At 52.4% G+C, this 17,475-nt stretch overlaps 2 protein-coding genes across 12 annotated transcripts in view; one reads left to right on the top strand and one right to left on the bottom strand.

The window, feature by feature from the left end:
* VRK3 (VRK serine/threonine kinase 3) overlaps positions 1–7,567 on the top strand; it is a 38,807-nt gene extending 31,240 nt beyond the window's left edge. For 8 of the 10 annotated variants that reach the window (XM_034639614.1, XM_034639618.1, XM_034639612.1 and 5 more), the window contains one exon: positions 2,311–3,751. Coding sequence is in view for 1 of the 10 variants with exons in the window: in XM_011223184.3 (XP_011221486.2) it covers positions 2,311–2,324 (14 nt within the window). In the remaining 9 variants the exon portion in view is untranslated. Of the gene's footprint in view, positions 1–2,310; positions 3,752–5,053; positions 5,437–7,444 lie in introns of those variants that run through there. The other 2 variants (XR_004619269.1, XM_034639615.1) reach the window with 2 other exon arrangements.
* On the bottom strand, positions 7,563–14,947 carry SIGLEC11 (sialic acid binding Ig like lectin 11). 2 transcript variants are annotated; one of them, XM_034639620.1, is made up of 8 exons: positions 14,848–14,947; positions 14,394–14,774; positions 13,916–14,200; positions 13,711–13,758; positions 10,545–10,805; positions 10,200–10,296; positions 9,890–9,959; positions 7,563–8,375 (listed from the first exon to the last, which is right to left on the bottom strand). In XM_034639620.1, exons 1-8 carry the CDS (start codon positions 14,891–14,893, stop codon positions 8,181–8,183), a joined length of 1,383 nt encoding a protein of 460 aa, XP_034495511.1. In that variant the 5' UTR covers positions 14,894–14,947; the 3' UTR covers positions 7,563–8,180. The 2 variants fall into 2 exon arrangements, with proteins under 2 accessions (XP_034495511.1, XP_034495510.1); XM_034639619.1 differs by having other exon boundaries at positions 10,521–10,805.
* Between the last annotated feature and the right edge of the window lie 2,528 nt (positions 14,948–17,475).

A 17,475-nucleotide genomic window follows, 5' to 3' on the forward strand; every position in this document is an offset into this window, starting at 1 on the left:
CGCATTTGCTTGGTTTCCCGGGTGTTCGTGTTACAAGCATTGTTGCCTTGAACACCTGTGTGCACGGGCCTCACTTGGCTGTCCCCATGTGTCTGTGGAAGGGTTTCTTATTTTGTTTTGTTTTGTTTTTTTAAAGATTTTATTTATTAATTTGACAGAGAAAGAGAGAGCACAGGCCAGGGGAGTGGCGGGCAGAGGGAGAGGGAGAAGCAGGCTCCCCGCTGAGCAAGGAGCCCCATGCGGAACTCAATCCCAGGACCTTGAGTTCGTGACCTGAGCTGAAGGCAGTCGCTTAACCAACTGAGACACCCAGGCGCCCCTGGGCTTCTTATTTTGAAAGAGAGAACTGGCTTGCTCTCTGTTGGAGCCGTGTACCTGTCTACGCTCCCTTGAACTCCTGGGAGGGCGTGCAGGAATTTGGGGGAGGTCAAAACTACCTAAACTAAGTTCACTCACCGGTTCATTTTGGCAAGATTGCATGGACGTGTTCTTTTTTTTTTTTTTTTTTAAGATTTTATTTATTTATTCGACAGAGAGATAGAGACAGCCAGCGAGAGAGAAAACACAAGCAGGGGGAGTGGGAGAGGAAGAAGCAGGCTCATAGCAGAAGAGCCTGATGTGGGGCTCGATCCCATAACGCTGGGATCACGCCCTGAGCTGAAGGCAGACGCTTAACCGCTGTGCCACCCAGGCGCCCCTGCATGGACGTGTTCTGAAGCGAAGCTTCCCCGAGGCCCTTGTCCGTCCGCGGAGTTGTGATTTCTGTCTTCGTGGCTGGCTGGAATCAGAGCTCAGTGTTTGTCTAAGTCAGGGCTTCTCAGATGGAGGCCATGCTGCCCCCAGGGGATGTCTGGAGACACCTCTGGTTGTCACGACTGGGGAAAGGGTGCTGCTGGCATCGAGTGGGTGGAGACTGGGGACACCACTCCACACCCCACCACCCACAGCCGGCCGCCACCACAGAGACTCTCCGAAAGTGAAGGGGTGACCCTCCCCACCCACACAGCTTGCCCTCCGCCTGTCTCCAGCTCAGCAGACAGCTGTCCCGGAGACCGCCTGCCCCTCCCCCNCTGTCTCCAGCTCAGCAGACAGCTGTCCCGGAGATTTTCCCCTCCCCCCCCGCCCCCACACCCCTCGTCCACTCACCCTGTCCCTCCGGGCACTTGCCAGCCTCCCTGGTCCATCTCCTCCAGGTCTCTGCCTCCCCCCTTCTCCCGGGATCTCCCTGGGGGTGGCTAAGGGCAGCGCAGGCACTTGTCATGGTCTCCTACTGGTGGTGAGCTCCATGAGCGCAGGGTGACCTCTGTCTGGCTCATATCTGCAGCCCCACCTGCCCCTAGCTGGCCAGATGCACAGACCCCAGTCTTCATATCGGGGCTGCCCGGTCCTGCGGCACCTTCCTGTCCGCCCAGTGCAATAGAAATTTTATTTTAGTTTATTTTTAAAGATTTTATTTATGGATGCCTGGGTGGCTCAGTTGGTTAAGCTCTGCCTTTGGCTCAGGCCATGATCCCGGGGTCCTGGGATTGAGCCCTGCGGAGGCCCCTGCTCAGCAAGGAGCCTGCTTCTCCCTCTCCCTCTGCCCCTCCCCTTGCTTGTGCTCGCTCTCTTGCTCTCTCCCTCTCTCTCTCTGACAATAAATAAATAAAATCTTAAAAAAAAAAAACTCAACCTAACTACCTCTTTCAGACCTGTTTGGGTCTGAAACTGAGTAAGTCCACTCAGTGGCAGATTTGTGCCACAGTTAGGAACTTAATGAGGAGATGCTATTCAAAGAGCCTGGTGACCCTGGAGTAACTGGAAGATCATCCCACCTTGCTTTATGGCAGCTCCTTGCCTTGACCTGCGAGGCTGACCTCCCCTCCTCCCTTCACCCCACCCCATCCACTCTGTGCCAGCCGCACTGTCCTCCTCCCCTCAGATTCTAAACCAGGCCAAGCTTGATGCCACCTCAGGACCTTTGCACTTGCCATTCCCTCAGTCTGGAACGTTTTTCCCCTTCATCTTTGAATGACTGGCTCCTTCTCATTATTGACTTTCAGACCTGAGCCTTTCCTGACTGCCCCAGGAAGGCACCCCCCACCCCCTCTCATCACATCACATGTTTTCCACATGCCCGGCCCCCTTCTGGCGGGAAGTCCATGTTCAGTGTGCAGCGTCTCTACCCCCTCTTCCGAATCATAAACCTGGCAAAGGTTCTTGTTCATGGTAGTATCGGCAGTCTCTAGAAAGTGCCTGTCACACAGTAGGGGCTTCTTGGGTGCTCCTTGAATGAATAGGACACTAACAGCCATTTTTATTGTCTTCCAGAACTTTTGACTTGAGGTTTGAAGTCGAAAAAGCAAAACAAGAAATGTGACTCAAGGCCTGCTGTAGTATCACAGATAGCTTCTTGAAAGATCCCTTGAATGTGCATACCTGCTGCTGCTTTAAGCAACACTGTCGATCAGTATCTTGGTTAGCATCAGGGAACCCGGCAGTTAGGCTCCAGATAATGTGAATTCCTCCGTTTGACTGTCCCGTCCTTTCAGCCATCATCTCCCACCAGCCACTGGGGTTGTAGACAGAGAAGACCCCTAAACCCGTGATAAGGGGTGAGCCAGCCCCCTCAGTGGGGACCCTTCCTGCTACTCTTGGCAACACTACGCTTTGGTAATAAATTGTTTCATTAGAGATGGAGAGTTGAGTGTCTCCAAAAGGAGTTTCTTTTGGAAAAGTTTACCTTCTTTTTTTCTCCATTTATTCATCCCTTCAACCTTTCACCCATCTATCCAAAGTTTCATGCAGATACCCATCCAACCATCCATCCATCCATCCATCTTTCTACCCATCCTTCTATCCATCCATCCATCCATCCATCCAACCATCATCCATCTTTCTACTCATCCTTCCATCCATCCATCCAATCCATCAGCCAGCCATCCACATATCAATCCATCCATTTATCCACTCAGTCGTTCCATCTATCCATCCATCCTTCCATATACTTTTCCATCATCTACCCTCCCCCCACCTTTCATCCTCTCATCCATCTGCTCATTCTCCCATCCATGTACCCTTCCTCTTCCATACGCTTATCCTTCCTTATATGAGACAAATATTTAGCAGGCATATCTTGAATCTGTGCTGTGTGGCACTCAGTGTGCTGCATGGAGGATCCCGATGAACTAGACATGCTGAGGCCCTTGAGCTCATGGACCCTCCAGTCGAGTGGAAGAAGGCGTTAAATGAGATGACTTTTGGAGAAAAGGCACAGTGCTGTGATGGAGACCAAGGGGCCCAGGGAGGGGAAGCGCCTTTGCAGAGAGCCCGGAGAGAGATGGTGGAGGAGGCAGGCACGCCCCCCACCCCGGGAGCGTGAGGCCTGGGCAGTGGCCATGGCTGGAGGACGGGGGAGCCTGCAGAGAGATTTCAGAGGCAGCCCAACCAGCAGCGTGTGCCCAGTGACAAGAGTGGGAGGGATTCTGAACGGAGGGATACACTCACCTCCCAGACTTGGTCTTGAGGATCTGGAATCTTCCACCATTACTTTGGCATGAGGAGGTCAGAGGCCGGATCGGGGAAGAAACATTCTCCCCAGTTCTTGCCTGCCTAGGGGATGCAGGGGAGATTTGCAGACTGATGTTCATTTCCTAGTTGAAAGCAAGTGTGTATAGCGCTTTCCAGAAGGGGATGTTCCTCAACGAGAGAGAAAACCCACCTGCAAATCTCCTGCTTAAAGAGCCTCTCTGTTCATGAGTCCACAAAAGAAGAGAGACGTTAGCTGCCCTTCAGGGCCCCATATGGTCACGGGATGGTCAGTGTCAACATCTGGCCCTCCCATCCCCCTGTCACTTGGTGCACTTGCCCAGTCCCCACAGCCCCTCTGTCCTCCACCCTCGTCTCTGAGCGAGCAAAGCCAGCCGGGACCCCATGCTGCTCAGGCAGCAGGAGAATCACACGACCAGGTGGATCAGGGAGAGTGTAGACAGTTTCCCTCTGCCTCTGAACCTGCTTTTTGTCTGTCTGCCCAGGTTCTGGACCTTGTGGGTCTTGGCATTTTGTTCCCCCAACTCTGCAAGAGGAGGGTGTTGTTATCTGCTTTAGATAAGAATCACATGGCCCAGGGGAGTGGGAATAACTCCCATGCCACCACGCAGTGAACAGTGGCTGGACCCATTCTTTGTCCTCTACAACTCACCTCTGTCCCCAGGTGAAACTCTGGCCCAAAGTTAATCAGATGTTCGTGGTGCAGGGGCTGGTGGTGGTTTGTCTTTTGTTTTGTTTTGTTTTGTTTTGTTTTGTTTTGTTTTAATAATTTTTACTACAGGACGCCTGGGTGGCTCAGGCAGTTAAGCGTCTGCCTTAAGCTCAGGTCATGATCCCAGAATCCTGGGACTGAGTCCTGTATTGGGCTTCCTGCTCAGCGGGGAGCCTGCTTCTCCCTCTCCCTCTGCCTGCCTCTCCCCCTGCTTGTGCACGTGTGCTCGCTCTCTCTCTCTCTCTCTGACAAATAGATAAATAAAATCTTTTTTTAAAAAATGGTTCATGCTATGAGAAACAAACTGAAGACTTCAGAGGGGAGGGGGTGGGGGAAGGGGATAGACTGGTGATGGGTAGTAAAGGGCACGTATTGCATGGTGCACTGGGTGTTATACGCAACTAATGAAGCATCAAACTTTACATAGGAATCTGGGGATGTACTGTATGGTGATTAACATAATATAATAAAATTAAAAAAATGGTTCATGAATCGGGCAGCATCCAATGGGGCAAAGAGAAAGGCGCTGCAGGGAGCTGGACAAAGTGGAACACTTCTCTGGGCAGAAGGGGGCAGGAACAAGGAAGTTATAGGAGGCCCAAACCAGGTTGTTTGTTGCAAGATCGCGTTTCTTCAGGGGCCCGTCAGGCAGATTACCTGATTGGTGCTGAACAGGGCGATTCCTGAGTGCCTCGTTTCAGATTCCGCGTCAGGATGAGCCCAAACTGGACTCCTGGGTTTGGGGATGTGGGGCTTATCATCAGCAACTCCATGTTGAGCCTGTTGTCTTATTTTTTCACGTTGTGTTGGAAGTTAACAGGAAGAATTTTACCGCTTTTGATGGGAGATACTACAAATACAAATTTCGGTGCATGTTTGTGGAAGATGTAGGCAATGTTCATTCAGAGCAGGAACGCGGCTGGAATGATTCTGTGGGAGGCGTTGGCCGCCTGCCTTTCTACAGGATGCTGCTCAAACAGCCTTGCTGGCTCTTCTACTGGCACTGAAGTAAGTGTCAGGAAATTGCTCTCTTACTTACTCTTTGTGCTGTTGCAACTGAGGGATCAAAGAACTGTTGCGATTTGTTGCCATGCAGTATTTTTCAATTCTCTCTCATTCAAACCCCCCAGTGGCTCTCTTTAATGAATAAAGTTGGGAAAATCCTCAGGGTGTTTATTTGAAGTGCTAAAATTATATTTTAATTCTGAAGAAAGGCTGCCCAAATTCTTGATTTTTAAAATAAGCCATGGGGATGCCTGGCTGGCTCAGTTGGTGGAACGTGCGACTCTTCATCTCGGGGTTGTGAGTTCAAGCCCCATGCTGGGTGTAGAGATTACTTAAAAATAAAATCTTTTTAAAAAATTAAAATATTTTTAAAAATAAATAAAGTAATCCATGTTGGGAAGGCTCTTCTTTTTTTTTTTTAAGATTTTATTTATTTATTTGACAGAGCTAGAGACAGCCAGCGAGAGAGGGAACACAAGCAGGGGGAGTGGGAGAGGAAGAAGCAGGCTCCCAGCAAAGGAGCCTGACGTGGGGCTCGATCCTGTAACGCCGGGATCACGCCCTGAGCCGAAGGCAGACGCTTAACCGCTGTGCCACCCAGGCGCCCCTATTTTTTTTTTTTTTTTACTTACAATTTCCAGTATCTGTTTAGCAATAGAATTATACAAATTGAAAGAACAGAAAACAGTGTTAAATGCTCTGTGTTTACAGGAACTTCTTGGGACACCTGGGTGGCGTAGTCAGTTAAGCATCCAAGTCTTGATTTCGGCTCAAGTTGTGATGTCGGGGTGACAAGATGGTGCCCCAGGTCATGGTCTGCGCTTGGTAGAGTCTGCTTGAGATTCTCTCTCCCTCTCCCTCTGCCCGTCCCGTTCATTCTTTCTCTCAAATAAGTAAATAAATCTTAAAAAACAAAAAACAAAAACTTCCTGAATATGTTAAAGAAATAATTGATGAAAAATTTATCTCTTACGTGTCAAGCCTATTCTCTTTTTTTTTTTAAGATTTTATTTATGTATTTGAGAGAGAGCAAGAGAGAGAGCAAGTGAGCACAGAGGGAGAGGGAGAAGCAGATTCCCTGCTCAGCAGAGAGCCCAACAATGGGCTTCAACTCAGGATCCGGAGATGATGACCTGAGCCGAAGGTAGATGCTTCCCGGACTGAGCCACCCAGGCGCCCTGTCAAAGCTATTCTTAAAGGAGACATTACTTAGAACAGAAAGAGAATTTCTGATTTGAAGTGGATAGTTACTGCAGCATTTCCATGATGACCTTTCCAAAAGGATTTTAATCCCTGAAGAATTTTATTCTTTTACATGAACGTCACTAAATACCAGCATGGGAACAGATGGAATCATCCTGTACGGTGTTGAAGAAGAGAATAAGAAATGAGAACAATGCTCCTATTTTGTGGGTAGGCACTGTTTTTAAAAGTCGTTGATCAGGAGACGCAGCGTAATCCTGAAGAAGGGCAAATGGTGCCGTGAAAGATGGAATCTGACACATCAAAATTTTGTTTAAAGAATTTTATTTTTAAGTAATCTCTACACCCAATGTGGGGCTTGAACCCACGAACCCGAGTCCAAGAGTCGCTCACTCCACCGACTGACCCAGCCAGGAGCCCCTTGACGCTCTATTGGATCAAATGCTGAGATTGAGCATGTTTTCTCATTAATGGACACAATGGGGGGAAAAAGTAAATGGACATTCAAAGGAAAAAATAAATTGGATGTGACCACTGCAAACACTACAGTGAAAATTAATAACAAGAAACCGCGCTGAAATGACATGGGTGATTTCGGCAGGGAGCACTCGCATGCCCTACCACGCATAGTCAATTGCAGACCCAACTGGGAGAGACAAACTTGACCTTGCACGGACTTGATAGTGGACGGGGTCACTACTCTGCTATCCCAGCCGGAGGAAGCCTAGCTTTTCTTATTCCCACCCCCCCAGCAGCTCAGCCAATGAGAAGCCAGTATACTGCCGACAGCCCACCCCTTGAGTCCAATGGACTTTTAGTTTATAACAGCCTTCGCCGTGCGCTCCTTTCCTTCGTAAAGGCCTTCCTCTGTCTTTTCCTCAGGCTTACCTACAGTTTTGAGGGCAGCTTTTTTTTTTTTCCTTTTCCCCACAGCGCTTTGATTCCCCCCAAAATCCATTTTTTGCTGGTGAAGTAGCTGGCTGTTTTTATTTTAAGGTTAACACGATATTACAATGTAAATGGACTACAGACCGTCACTGCAAGGAATTTCATAAGCCAATTCTACAAAAAGAAGACACCGTTGAGGGGAACCAAGACATCTGGCACATTAAAGAAGAAGGTATATAATTTAGATAACCTGTCGTTTATTTCAGGAAACCCGTAACTGATTTTCTGTGTGGTGAAAATACACAAGTTGGGTTCCCAGGAAGCAGGCTGACAGTGTTCCTGAGGAAGCGCCCTGGGGGTCAGGGATCCTCCTTGTGGAGGGAAGGAGGAGGCAGCTGGCGCAGAGGGAGAACTGCGGCCTCTGCCCCGGCGTGGGGGGGGGGGTGCTCCGGAGCTAGAACAGCCCTACAGAGTGGTCTGCCCTAGGAAGGTGCGGGAGCTGGGGCAGGGTGGTCTCTGACCTGCACCCCTGTTGGACCCTTCATCTTCATCGCCACCTTGACGCCCCACAGCAACCCTGTGAGTCAGGTTTACTGCGTCCACTTTTACAGAGGGGGAGACTGAGAAGTAAAGCGACTTGCTCGAACTTGGCCTTGTAATTGGTGACCGGCTGAAATTTGAGCCCCGTTCTGCCCATCACCACACCAGTGGGATTCCCACTCACTAGTTGGCAAACCGTTTCCATGGAAAACTATTCTCTCAGGAATTGTCCCCCGATGTCTCCCTTCTTGAGAAACCCTGGGCCCTCTACCCAGAGGTCACGGGAGTTCGCTGGAGCCAGGGGTCATCGCTTGCAGATCTTGATCTCTGAGTACTCGGTGGTGCTAGGGCCCTTCAGGTCCTGAGGCTTCCAGGGCCTCAGCCCGTGGAAGGTGAGGGAGGCGTAATGGAGGTCCTGCTCCTCATCCAAGGTGGGAGCGGCCACGGCTGGGGGCAGGCGGGCTAGGGGCGTGCCTAACGGGTACTCATGCTGGTAACCCTGAATGGAGGGGAAAGAAGGAGGTCCAGTTAGGATAATGGGAGCCGGGAGATAGACAGCAAACCTGGAAACTGAGTGCTTAGTCTTTCATCTATTCATTCCGCAAACATTGGGTGTGCCCCCATTCATTCATGCAGTAAGTATTTGAGAATAATAATGCCTCGCCCTTGGTAATCAATTGCCAGGCTCCTGGATTCCTCACAAGCCATTAGGGAGACACAATTATCCCCATTTATCAGGTGGAGAAACTGAGGCTAAGTAAATACCCCAAAAATCACACGCTGAGTTGTTGACAGGGCCGAGATTAACACCCAGGTCTCTCTGGCCCGAGTGTCTGCCACCTTCTGGAATAGCTGCCCCATGCCAGGCCCTGGCTCTTTGGTGGGGAACAAAGCAGACATCATCCATGACCTCCAACTAGCTCGCACTGGGGGAAGCTGACATTATAGTAGGAGTCAGTTATGCTACTATCTAATAGCAGATTGTGATAGGCTGTTCAGGAATGGGGTGGGTGGTGTGAGGACAGGGATTTGCTCAGAACTGAACTGCCCTCAGTGACCACTCAGCATTTCAGGAGTTCAAGCAAACACAATTACAGAATTATACCATGAACCCTAAAAGCAAAGGATATTGTGCAGTAAAGGGCTCACCGTGCCCAAAGGAAGTTTTAGCCCTTTGCCCCAGCCCCTGGGAGGGAACCTCAAAGCCAATGGAAGGTTCTGCCTGATGGGAACATCTCTGTTCACCTGGGCCCTTGGGCCACACAGTATCAGCTTGACCTCTAGAGGGGCTGGAGACCACGTAACCAAAGGTCAGTCATACAGGTACTCCATACCCACGTGACCAACCCCCAATAGAAACCCAGGACACAAGGCTAGGGTGAGCTTCCTTGGTGGCAATACCACCCCCCACCCTCCAGCCGCCTCATATCATACACTAGTGCTGGGAAAAATCAGCGCTGTCTATGGGACTTTGCTGGGAGAGACACCTGGAAAGTTCGTGCGCCGAACTCCCCTGGGCAGGGTCCAGGTGGCTCTCCCCTTGGCTGCTGTAATCTGTCTCCTTTCCCTGTAATCAACTAACCACGAGTATAACAGATCCCAGTGGGTTCTGTGAGTCCTTCTGGTGAACTATTGAACCTGAGAGTGTCTTGAGGACCCCTGAACTTTGTAGTTGTTATTTTGGGGAGATCCCTCTGGCATCCTGTGTTGAGGAGGAGAGAGAGGAAGGAGGGGAAAATGGGTCTGGGGTCCCGGGAGAAATGAGGAGGCGGGGGTAGGAGGGTCCAGGTGAACACAGGAAGATGGACAGATGAGGGTGGTCCTTGGCTCTGCAAGATGAGTCAGAGAGCAGAGGGGAGGTCACTGGCCTGGGTGACTGAGTTCACAGGGACCCGGGAACAAAAGCCTGTTTGGGTCATGACAACCATCTAAGTCATCTAGAGGGTTGTGGGTATGGCCATCCTGGGGTGGTGGCCACATGGCATCCTGACGGACAGAGGGCTCATCACTCACCCAGGAGAGGGGACCCAACGTGCAGGCGGCATCCTTCCCGCTGGGTTTCTGCTTCCTGCAGATCTTTACCCTGAGGGGGAGGCCAGGATCTGTCAGCAGCCCGGCTGACTCACTACCGTCCCCTGCTTAAGAGGCTGACAGGAGGGAATGTACAGAGCCTGGCGACTCGTGAGAATGGGCATGGCCAGGATCCCCAAATCTCATGGTTGGGGCATCATCCAGGCTCCTCCGGCTGGGGCTGCCCAGGGCCCCAGGACTCGGACTCCTGCCGCTCCACGCACTTGCCCTTTCTCCCAGGGGCAACACTCACATGAAGAAGACGAGGCAGGGGCAGAGACTGAACAGGCCAGCGACACCAGCTCCCCCGACAGCCCCTAGAATGAATCCTCCCCCAAGCTCCGGCTTCCCTGTGGGTGAGTGGGGTTTTGGGTGAGTCCCCTGGAGCCCCAGGACCCTGGTGCCCTCTCCTCCCAAGGAACTTGGGCTCTCATGTTCTTCAGCTCCCAACCAGCAGAAAACCAGGACTCTGCCCCCCACCCTTCCTCTCTCTCACCCCTTCCCCTCCAGGCCCCAGCCCCACCCCCAGACCGTCTTCTCTAGGACCCAGACTCCCTCCCCACAGCCCCCAGACCTGGGAGCAGCAGGACCACCATACTCTGTTTCCCATGCACATTCCAGGCTTCGCAGCTGAGTCTGAGGCCAGAGCCCAGCGGCCCGCTGAGGCTCAGGGAGCTGTTGGCCCAGGGCCCCGCAGAGCCGGAGGTGACGGTCCAGGAGGCGTTGTTGTGGTTCCCCTCCAGCAGCCCCTCCCCCAGCCGCCAGCGCAGGGTGGGGGCGGGCTGGGCTTGGGAGGAGCAGTTGCAGTGCAGCCCCTCACCCTCCCAGGAGCAGGAGGGGGGGAGGAGCCGCGGGGGATCTGCGGGAGGGAGAAGGGTCAGTGGTGCCTCTTCTCCCCAGGCCCCAGGCAGCCTGTCCCCCAGGGGTCTGCACACTCACAGACCACAGAGAGATGCAGGGAGACATGCTAAGAGCCCAGCGAGTTATGAGCTTGGCAGGTGAATCTGCTCTCGTGGCCCAGCTCCACTCGGGGCAGCTCCAGGAACCCCGGCTTCCAGGGCTGGGAGGGTCCCAGAGTCCGGCTCCCCTGGGCCCAGCTCAGTGTGGCGGGAGGGTTGCTGTCAGCAGCACAGACCAGGAGCAGAGATTCCCCTTCCAGGACTGGAAGAGATGAGCCATTCCCCAGGTATTTCAGTTCTGGGGGGAGAGAGAGAGAAAGCGCGGAGTCCTGGCCGGGAGCTCCGAAGCCCTGGTCCTATTTCTTTCTCCTTCCATTTCTCCTAAGTTGGGAAGGGATCTCCACAAGTGCTTTTGTAAGCAGCTTTGTGGTGATGTAATTCACATACCAGACAATTCCATTTACACACCACTTACAGAGAGTCATGGGGTAACCATCACCACAATCAGTTTTAGAACATCTTCATCACCCCCACCAGCTGCCTCCCCCCTTTCCCCCACCTCCCCCAACCCCCAGGCCCTGGCAACCCCTAACCTACTTTCTATCCCTATGGATCTGGTCTCTTCCGGACATTGCCTGTAAATAGAATCATTAGCCATGTGGGCTCTTGTGTCTGGCTTCTGTTGGGTGGCAGGGCATTTCCAAGGTTCTCCCGCCTTGTGGCTCCTGTTGGGGCTTCGCTCCTGCTCATGCAGAATCGTGTTCATCACGAGGACAGACTGCATGTGTTTATCCATCCGTTGATGGACACTGATTTTTCCCAGGCCAGCGCTCTTTTTTTTTTTTTTTTTTAAGATTTTATTTATTGACAGAGCACGCGTGCACAAGCAGAGGGAGCAGGAGAGGGAGAAGCAGACTCCCCGCTGAGCAGGGAGCCCGATGTGATGCCCGGGGATCCCAGGACTCTGAGGTCATGACCTGAGCCGAAGGCAGATGCCCAACTGACTGAGCCACCCAGCGCCCCCTCCTCCCGAGGCGAGCACTCTTAATTACACTTCTCCCTCTCTGTCCTGAACTACTGAACACCCCCTCTCAAGGATCCAAAATTCAAGCCCTTCAAGGCTTCTCAGGATGTGACCTCTACCTCTTCCCCTCCTTACCTCCCCCGCCCTTGTCTTAGGATAAGTAGGGCATCCACACTGTGCATTCCAGAATTCACAAAGGAGGAAGGGGAGTTCAGAGCGAAGCCTGCCTTCCATGCTGACTCCACAGGCGACAAATCCCTCCCGTCAAACGCACCGTTTATTGCCAGTGTCTTGGGCGGCCTTCCAGAGCAATTCAATGCTAGCCTCTTCCAGGACCATTGAAAATATACACCCCTGAGACCCCACCCACAGTTTTGCTCCTGGGCATATAATTTACAGTCCCACCCCTCAGAGCGTTGGCACCCTCCAGGAGCCGGGTAGAAATGCAGAAACAGAGTCCCCTCCGGCCTCCTGAGTCACATCGGCATTGTCACAGATTGCCGAGAAATCTGTGCGCTCAACAGGGCTTGTGAGACACAGCCTAGAGAAATGCTCTTCTGTTCACGGGGGGAATGTTCCAAGCAGCATCGTCATGAAATCCAGACAACTCAGGAGTGGAATGTGAGGGGTGTCGGGGTGGCTCAGTCATTAAGCATCTGCCTTCAGCTCAAGTCATGATCCCAGGTCATGATCCCAGGGTCCTGGGATCAAGCCCCGCATTGGGCTCCCTGCTCAGCGGGGAGCCTGCTTCTCCCTTTCCTGCTCCCCTGCTTGTGCTCTCTCTCTCTGTCAAATAAATAAAAATCTTAAAAAAAAAAAAAAAAGGAGTGGAACGTGAAACTAACATGTAATACCTACGGACGAGGAGGGACAGAAATTACAGCTACGACACGGATGAACGTCAAGAACACGAGGCGGTACCACATCAGAAAAATCAAGGGGGCTCTGACCCCGCAAATCCACTCCTAGGAGTAGATCCTAGAAAGATCTGGAAGCGGTGAGTCCAGCAGATCCTTGTAGGGAAATGTTCAGAGCAGTGCCGTTGACAGGACCCAGATGTCCATCCGAGGACAGACAGGTGGATGGACGGTGGTCTCTCCATACAACGGGATAATGTTCAGCCTGACAAGGAGTGAAGCACTGACCCGCGCTCCAACAGGGGTGAACCTTGATCACATCATGCCAAGTGGAAGAAGCCAGGCACGTATTTAGGAAAATTATAAGAAAATAGAAGCTACACAGACGTGTTAATTAACTGGACTGTGCGCCTCCTTTAGCAGTGTAAACGCATATTGACTCTACATATACGAATCATCACGTTGTACACTTTAAATATATACAATTTATTCATCAATTATACCTTCATCAAAGATAAAGTAAAATAAAATATAGAGAAAGGATAGTAACTGAGCGTCCAATGTCATGGCTTTTCCTGAGGCCAGACGGAGGGGCTGAAATTGGGAAGGAGCATTTAGGGTGTTCCACAGGTGGGATTGCTGTTCTTTTTTTTTTTAAGTAGGCTCTATGCCCAATGCAGGACTCGAACTCATGACCCTAAGATTGAGCCAGTCAGGCGCCCCTGTTCTATTTCTTAACCTGGATGATGAGTACCAGGGTGTTCGTTAGATGGTGATTCTTCATGATTTGCATGCATGTGACAAATAGTCTTTGCATATAATGAATGGTAAGCAAAGATCACCTGTCACAGTGAAGGGGGGCTTCCCGACTCTGCTGTCCCTGTGTGTCTCCCTGGCTCTCCCAGCTTGGCTTTGAGCCCCAGGCTCTGCTCTGCCAGGGAATCTGCTCCCATCCAGCCTTAGGGAGGGGGCCCTCCGACCTACCTTTGCAATTTCTTCGGGAGATACTGATGCTCAGGTTCTGTGGGGCATCTGGGACAGAGAGACAGTGATGAATGGGGTCGGAGCTGGCCCTTCCCACCGCCGCCCACCCCGAGGAGACACAGGAATGGGAACTGACACAGACAAGCCCTTTGTCCTCCCTGCAGCCCCTGCCCCACAGGCACCCGGGTCCAGGCCCTGCACGCACAGGAGACGTTGAGCGTAATGGTCCTCTCTGTGTTCACGCCAGCCCTGGGGAAGGTCACCCGACAGGTGAGGTTGGTGCCGTGGTCCTGCGGGCGGGGGGTGAGCAGGATCTCCGAGGAGTTAGAGGCCTCCAGGTCCAGCCCTGGGGCTCTGAGGGCAGCCCCTGTCCAGGAGATGGTGAGGGGCGTTGCCTCATCACAGGCCCCAGGCACAGAGCATGTCAGGTGGCTGGGGCAGCCGGACTCCAGCGGCTCCTTGACCCAGATATCCGGGGTCTGTGTCAGCGCTGGAGAGGAGAGAAGGAGAGGCCAGACCCCAGAGGGGACCCCCATGTGTGCCTCTGAAACAGGTCGGGTTCACCCCAACCCTGAAAGGACCATGCTCCATTCTCCCCGTTAAAGGTGAGCTGCAGGGTGTCCATTTCTGCCTTGGAGGACGCGCCCCCTGCCCCGTGAATGACCCTTGGGGATCTTCCCTACCTCTCACAGTCACAGTGAGCCTGTTCATTTTGTAACTGTGCCTCATGAGGCCCCTGTCCAGGAGAAAGTAATAGTTTCCACCGTGTCTCCTCTGGGCGACTGTGATGCTCAGGGAGCAGTTCCCGGCCCCAGGGTCTCCGAGAAGGTAGAACGGAAATCTGGTCTTCCTCTTTGTTCCTTTGGCTGGGTTGTTTGTGGCCATAAGAACGTCCCCTTTGGAATTATCCTTTGTCTGGAACCAGGAGCCATAAGTGGGTGTAGAGTTGTTCCCGCCAGCCCGGGGGTAGGAGAAGGAGCAGGGCACGTGAACGCACAGACCCTCCTGCACCGTCACCGAGTCCTGCACTCGGAGCTCGAACCCTGGATCCTCCTGCAGGGACCCTGCGGGGACACGGAGGCTCGGCAGCCGCGTCAGGACCAGCACCACCCCCACCCCGGCCCTCAGCCCGCTCACCGGCCCACAGCAGGGGCAGTAGCAACAGCAGCAGCAGCATTTCCATGGTCCCCGGGGCTGTCCTCAGCCTGGCTACTAGATGCGCCTTTCTGTCCCAGAAGGAAGCTCCAACAGGAAGCTTCTTAGGGGAAGAATAGGGTAGTGACCATCCACGGAAGAGGAACCTCAGGAAGGGAACCACGGAAGTCCTGACAAATCCCTTCTTCCAACTTCTCCTTTCGCAGATGAAAGAAGCAAAGTAGAAAGGACACAGGACTTGCCCTACACCGGCAGGAGCCTGGTATCGGCCTCGGGGGTGGGCGGCCCCAGCGGTGGGGCTTTCAGGAGGAATAGTGAGTGAGTAAGGGCTCCAGCTGAGGTGCTGGGGGCAGGATTCATTCATCATTCATTCATTCCTTCATTCACCAGGGAAACATCTACTCCCTACAGGGGACAAAGAGAAGAACTGGACTGCCTGACTCCTGCCCTCAGGCATCACACCTCATGTGACCCCCCAAACCCAATGCCCTCTGGCTCCCCAAGGGCACTCAGCTTCCGCGCCAGCCTCAGGACCGAGCCTGCAGTCCACACAATCTCCCAGCTCCACAGTGAGAAGCAGGCAGGGGGGACCCAGGGTCCCCGCACTCAGAAGGGCCTCACACTTGGTACCCCAAGTATGGTGCTCTGAGGTTGCCACCTTGAAATCCTTAATAGTTTTATTTTTTTTTTAAGGATTTTTTTTTTAAGGACTTGGGGCTTGAACTCACAACCCTGAGATTAAGACCTGAGCTGAGATCAAGAATTGGAAGCTTGACCAGCTGAGCTGCCCAAGCGTCCCTAGATTTGAATTTGTGTTTTGTAAGTGAAGCCTAATGGGATGAGGAGCACCGGAGGGGGAAATTGGAACCTTGGATCACAAGCCTCCCCCACCCCCCACCTCCCCCTATCCCCCATCCCCCAGGGCAGATTCTCAGCCCCACTCCCACCCCCACGTCCCACCCGGGCACAGAGAGGGTATGAACCTTGCTGGGTTGAGAGGAGGGACCCCCAGACACCTGTGAGGGTCTGAGGGATTGGACATTAACTAGCTGTTGGGGAAGGTCATCGAGAAGATGGGACCACCAGTTGACCTGTGAGCTGGACCCAGGCCATTGAAGGCTCCTCACCCCCTCCCCCGACCTTGGAATATGGGTTCTACGTGCCTTTCCTGCTCCCAGAGGCTGCTCCAAGGACACACAGCCTTGAGAACCTGCACCGTATAGGTGACCGAGCCCCGTGAAGGCCTCCCTGTATATAAACTTTAAGATTTGGAGGGCAGGCGCCAGGATCCGCAGCTCTTGCTGTGGCCCAAGACAAACACCGTGTGTCAGTTCCCTTTGCTTATTCAAACTGCCGCCTACCAGGGCCCCTGGGGGGCTCAGTCGGTGAAGCGTCTGCCTTCAGCTCAGGTCATGATCCCAGGGTCCTGGGATTGAGCCCCATGTCGGGCTCCCTGCTCAGCAAGGCGTCTGTTTCTCCCTCAGCCCCTACCCCCTGCTCATTCTCTCTCTCTCTCTCAAATACATAAATAAAATCTTAAAAAAAAAACAAAAAACAAAAAACTGCCGCCTACCAACACATGCTATGACATGGATAAACCTCAAAAAATGATGCTAAATGAAAGGAGCCAGACACAAAAGGCCACATACTATAAGACTCCATGTGTATGAAATGCCAGAAGAGACAAATCCACGGAGACGGAGGTAGATTAGTGGTTCCCAGGGGTTGGGGGAGGGGAGAGTGGGGAGTGACTACTAACAGGTGTGGGGTCTCCTTCTGGGGTGATGGAAAAGTTCTGGAACTGGATACTGTATACATTAAAATGGTAAATTTTAGGGGCACATGGGTGGCTCAAGTCGGTTAAGCATCTGCCTTTGGCTCAGGTCATGATCTCAGGGTCCTGGGATCGAGCCTCACAGGGCTCCCTGCTGAGCAGGGAACCCGTTTCTCCCTCTCCCTCTGTCTCTCTACCCGCTTGTTCTCTTTCTCTCAAATAAATAAATAAAATCTTTAAAAATAAATAAATAAAATGGTAAATTTTATCTTACGTGGTTTTTAACCACTTTTTTTTTTTTTTTTTTTTTTTTTTTTTTTTTTTTTTTTTTAGTGTAAAGAAGACAAAACCCAAACCATACCGCAGGTCAAGAGAGAGAGTCCCTGGAAGAAAGGAAAAAACTTTTTCCTGCTTTTTGTTACAGGGGCCCCACAAATTACGTAGCTGGCTCTGGTGAGAAGCTTCCAGTTTCAGGCCTGGCTGGACCAGGGGAGTGTGGTCACCACTGCCCAGGGGCTGGGTGGATGATCAATGAGCGTCTCTCTCTTGAAGAGTTGGGACAACATTGGAATCAAAGACATACCCGGGGCCACTGTGCTTCCATACGACCCAACTCCTCAGCTTCCTAGTTATGCATGTAGTAAAGAATTAGCCTGAAGCAAAGACTGGCCTGGCCTTTGCCTGGGCTCCTGGAGGGGTCGGAGGTAGGGACCCCTGAGCTCTTGGAATGTCCTGCCTGGTAAGAGCGCCCTAGTTTACCTGGGGGCCTTGGGCCACAGCAGATAGGCACTGGATCAGTCTGCCCCCTGGTAGGGCTAAAATCTGAACAACAAGTC

Source organism: Ailuropoda melanoleuca, chromosome 12 (assembly GCF_002007445.2).
Source record: "Ailuropoda melanoleuca isolate Jingjing chromosome 12, ASM200744v2, whole genome shotgun sequence".
Classification (NCBI taxonomy): domain Eukaryota; kingdom Metazoa; phylum Chordata; class Mammalia; order Carnivora; family Ursidae; genus Ailuropoda; species Ailuropoda melanoleuca.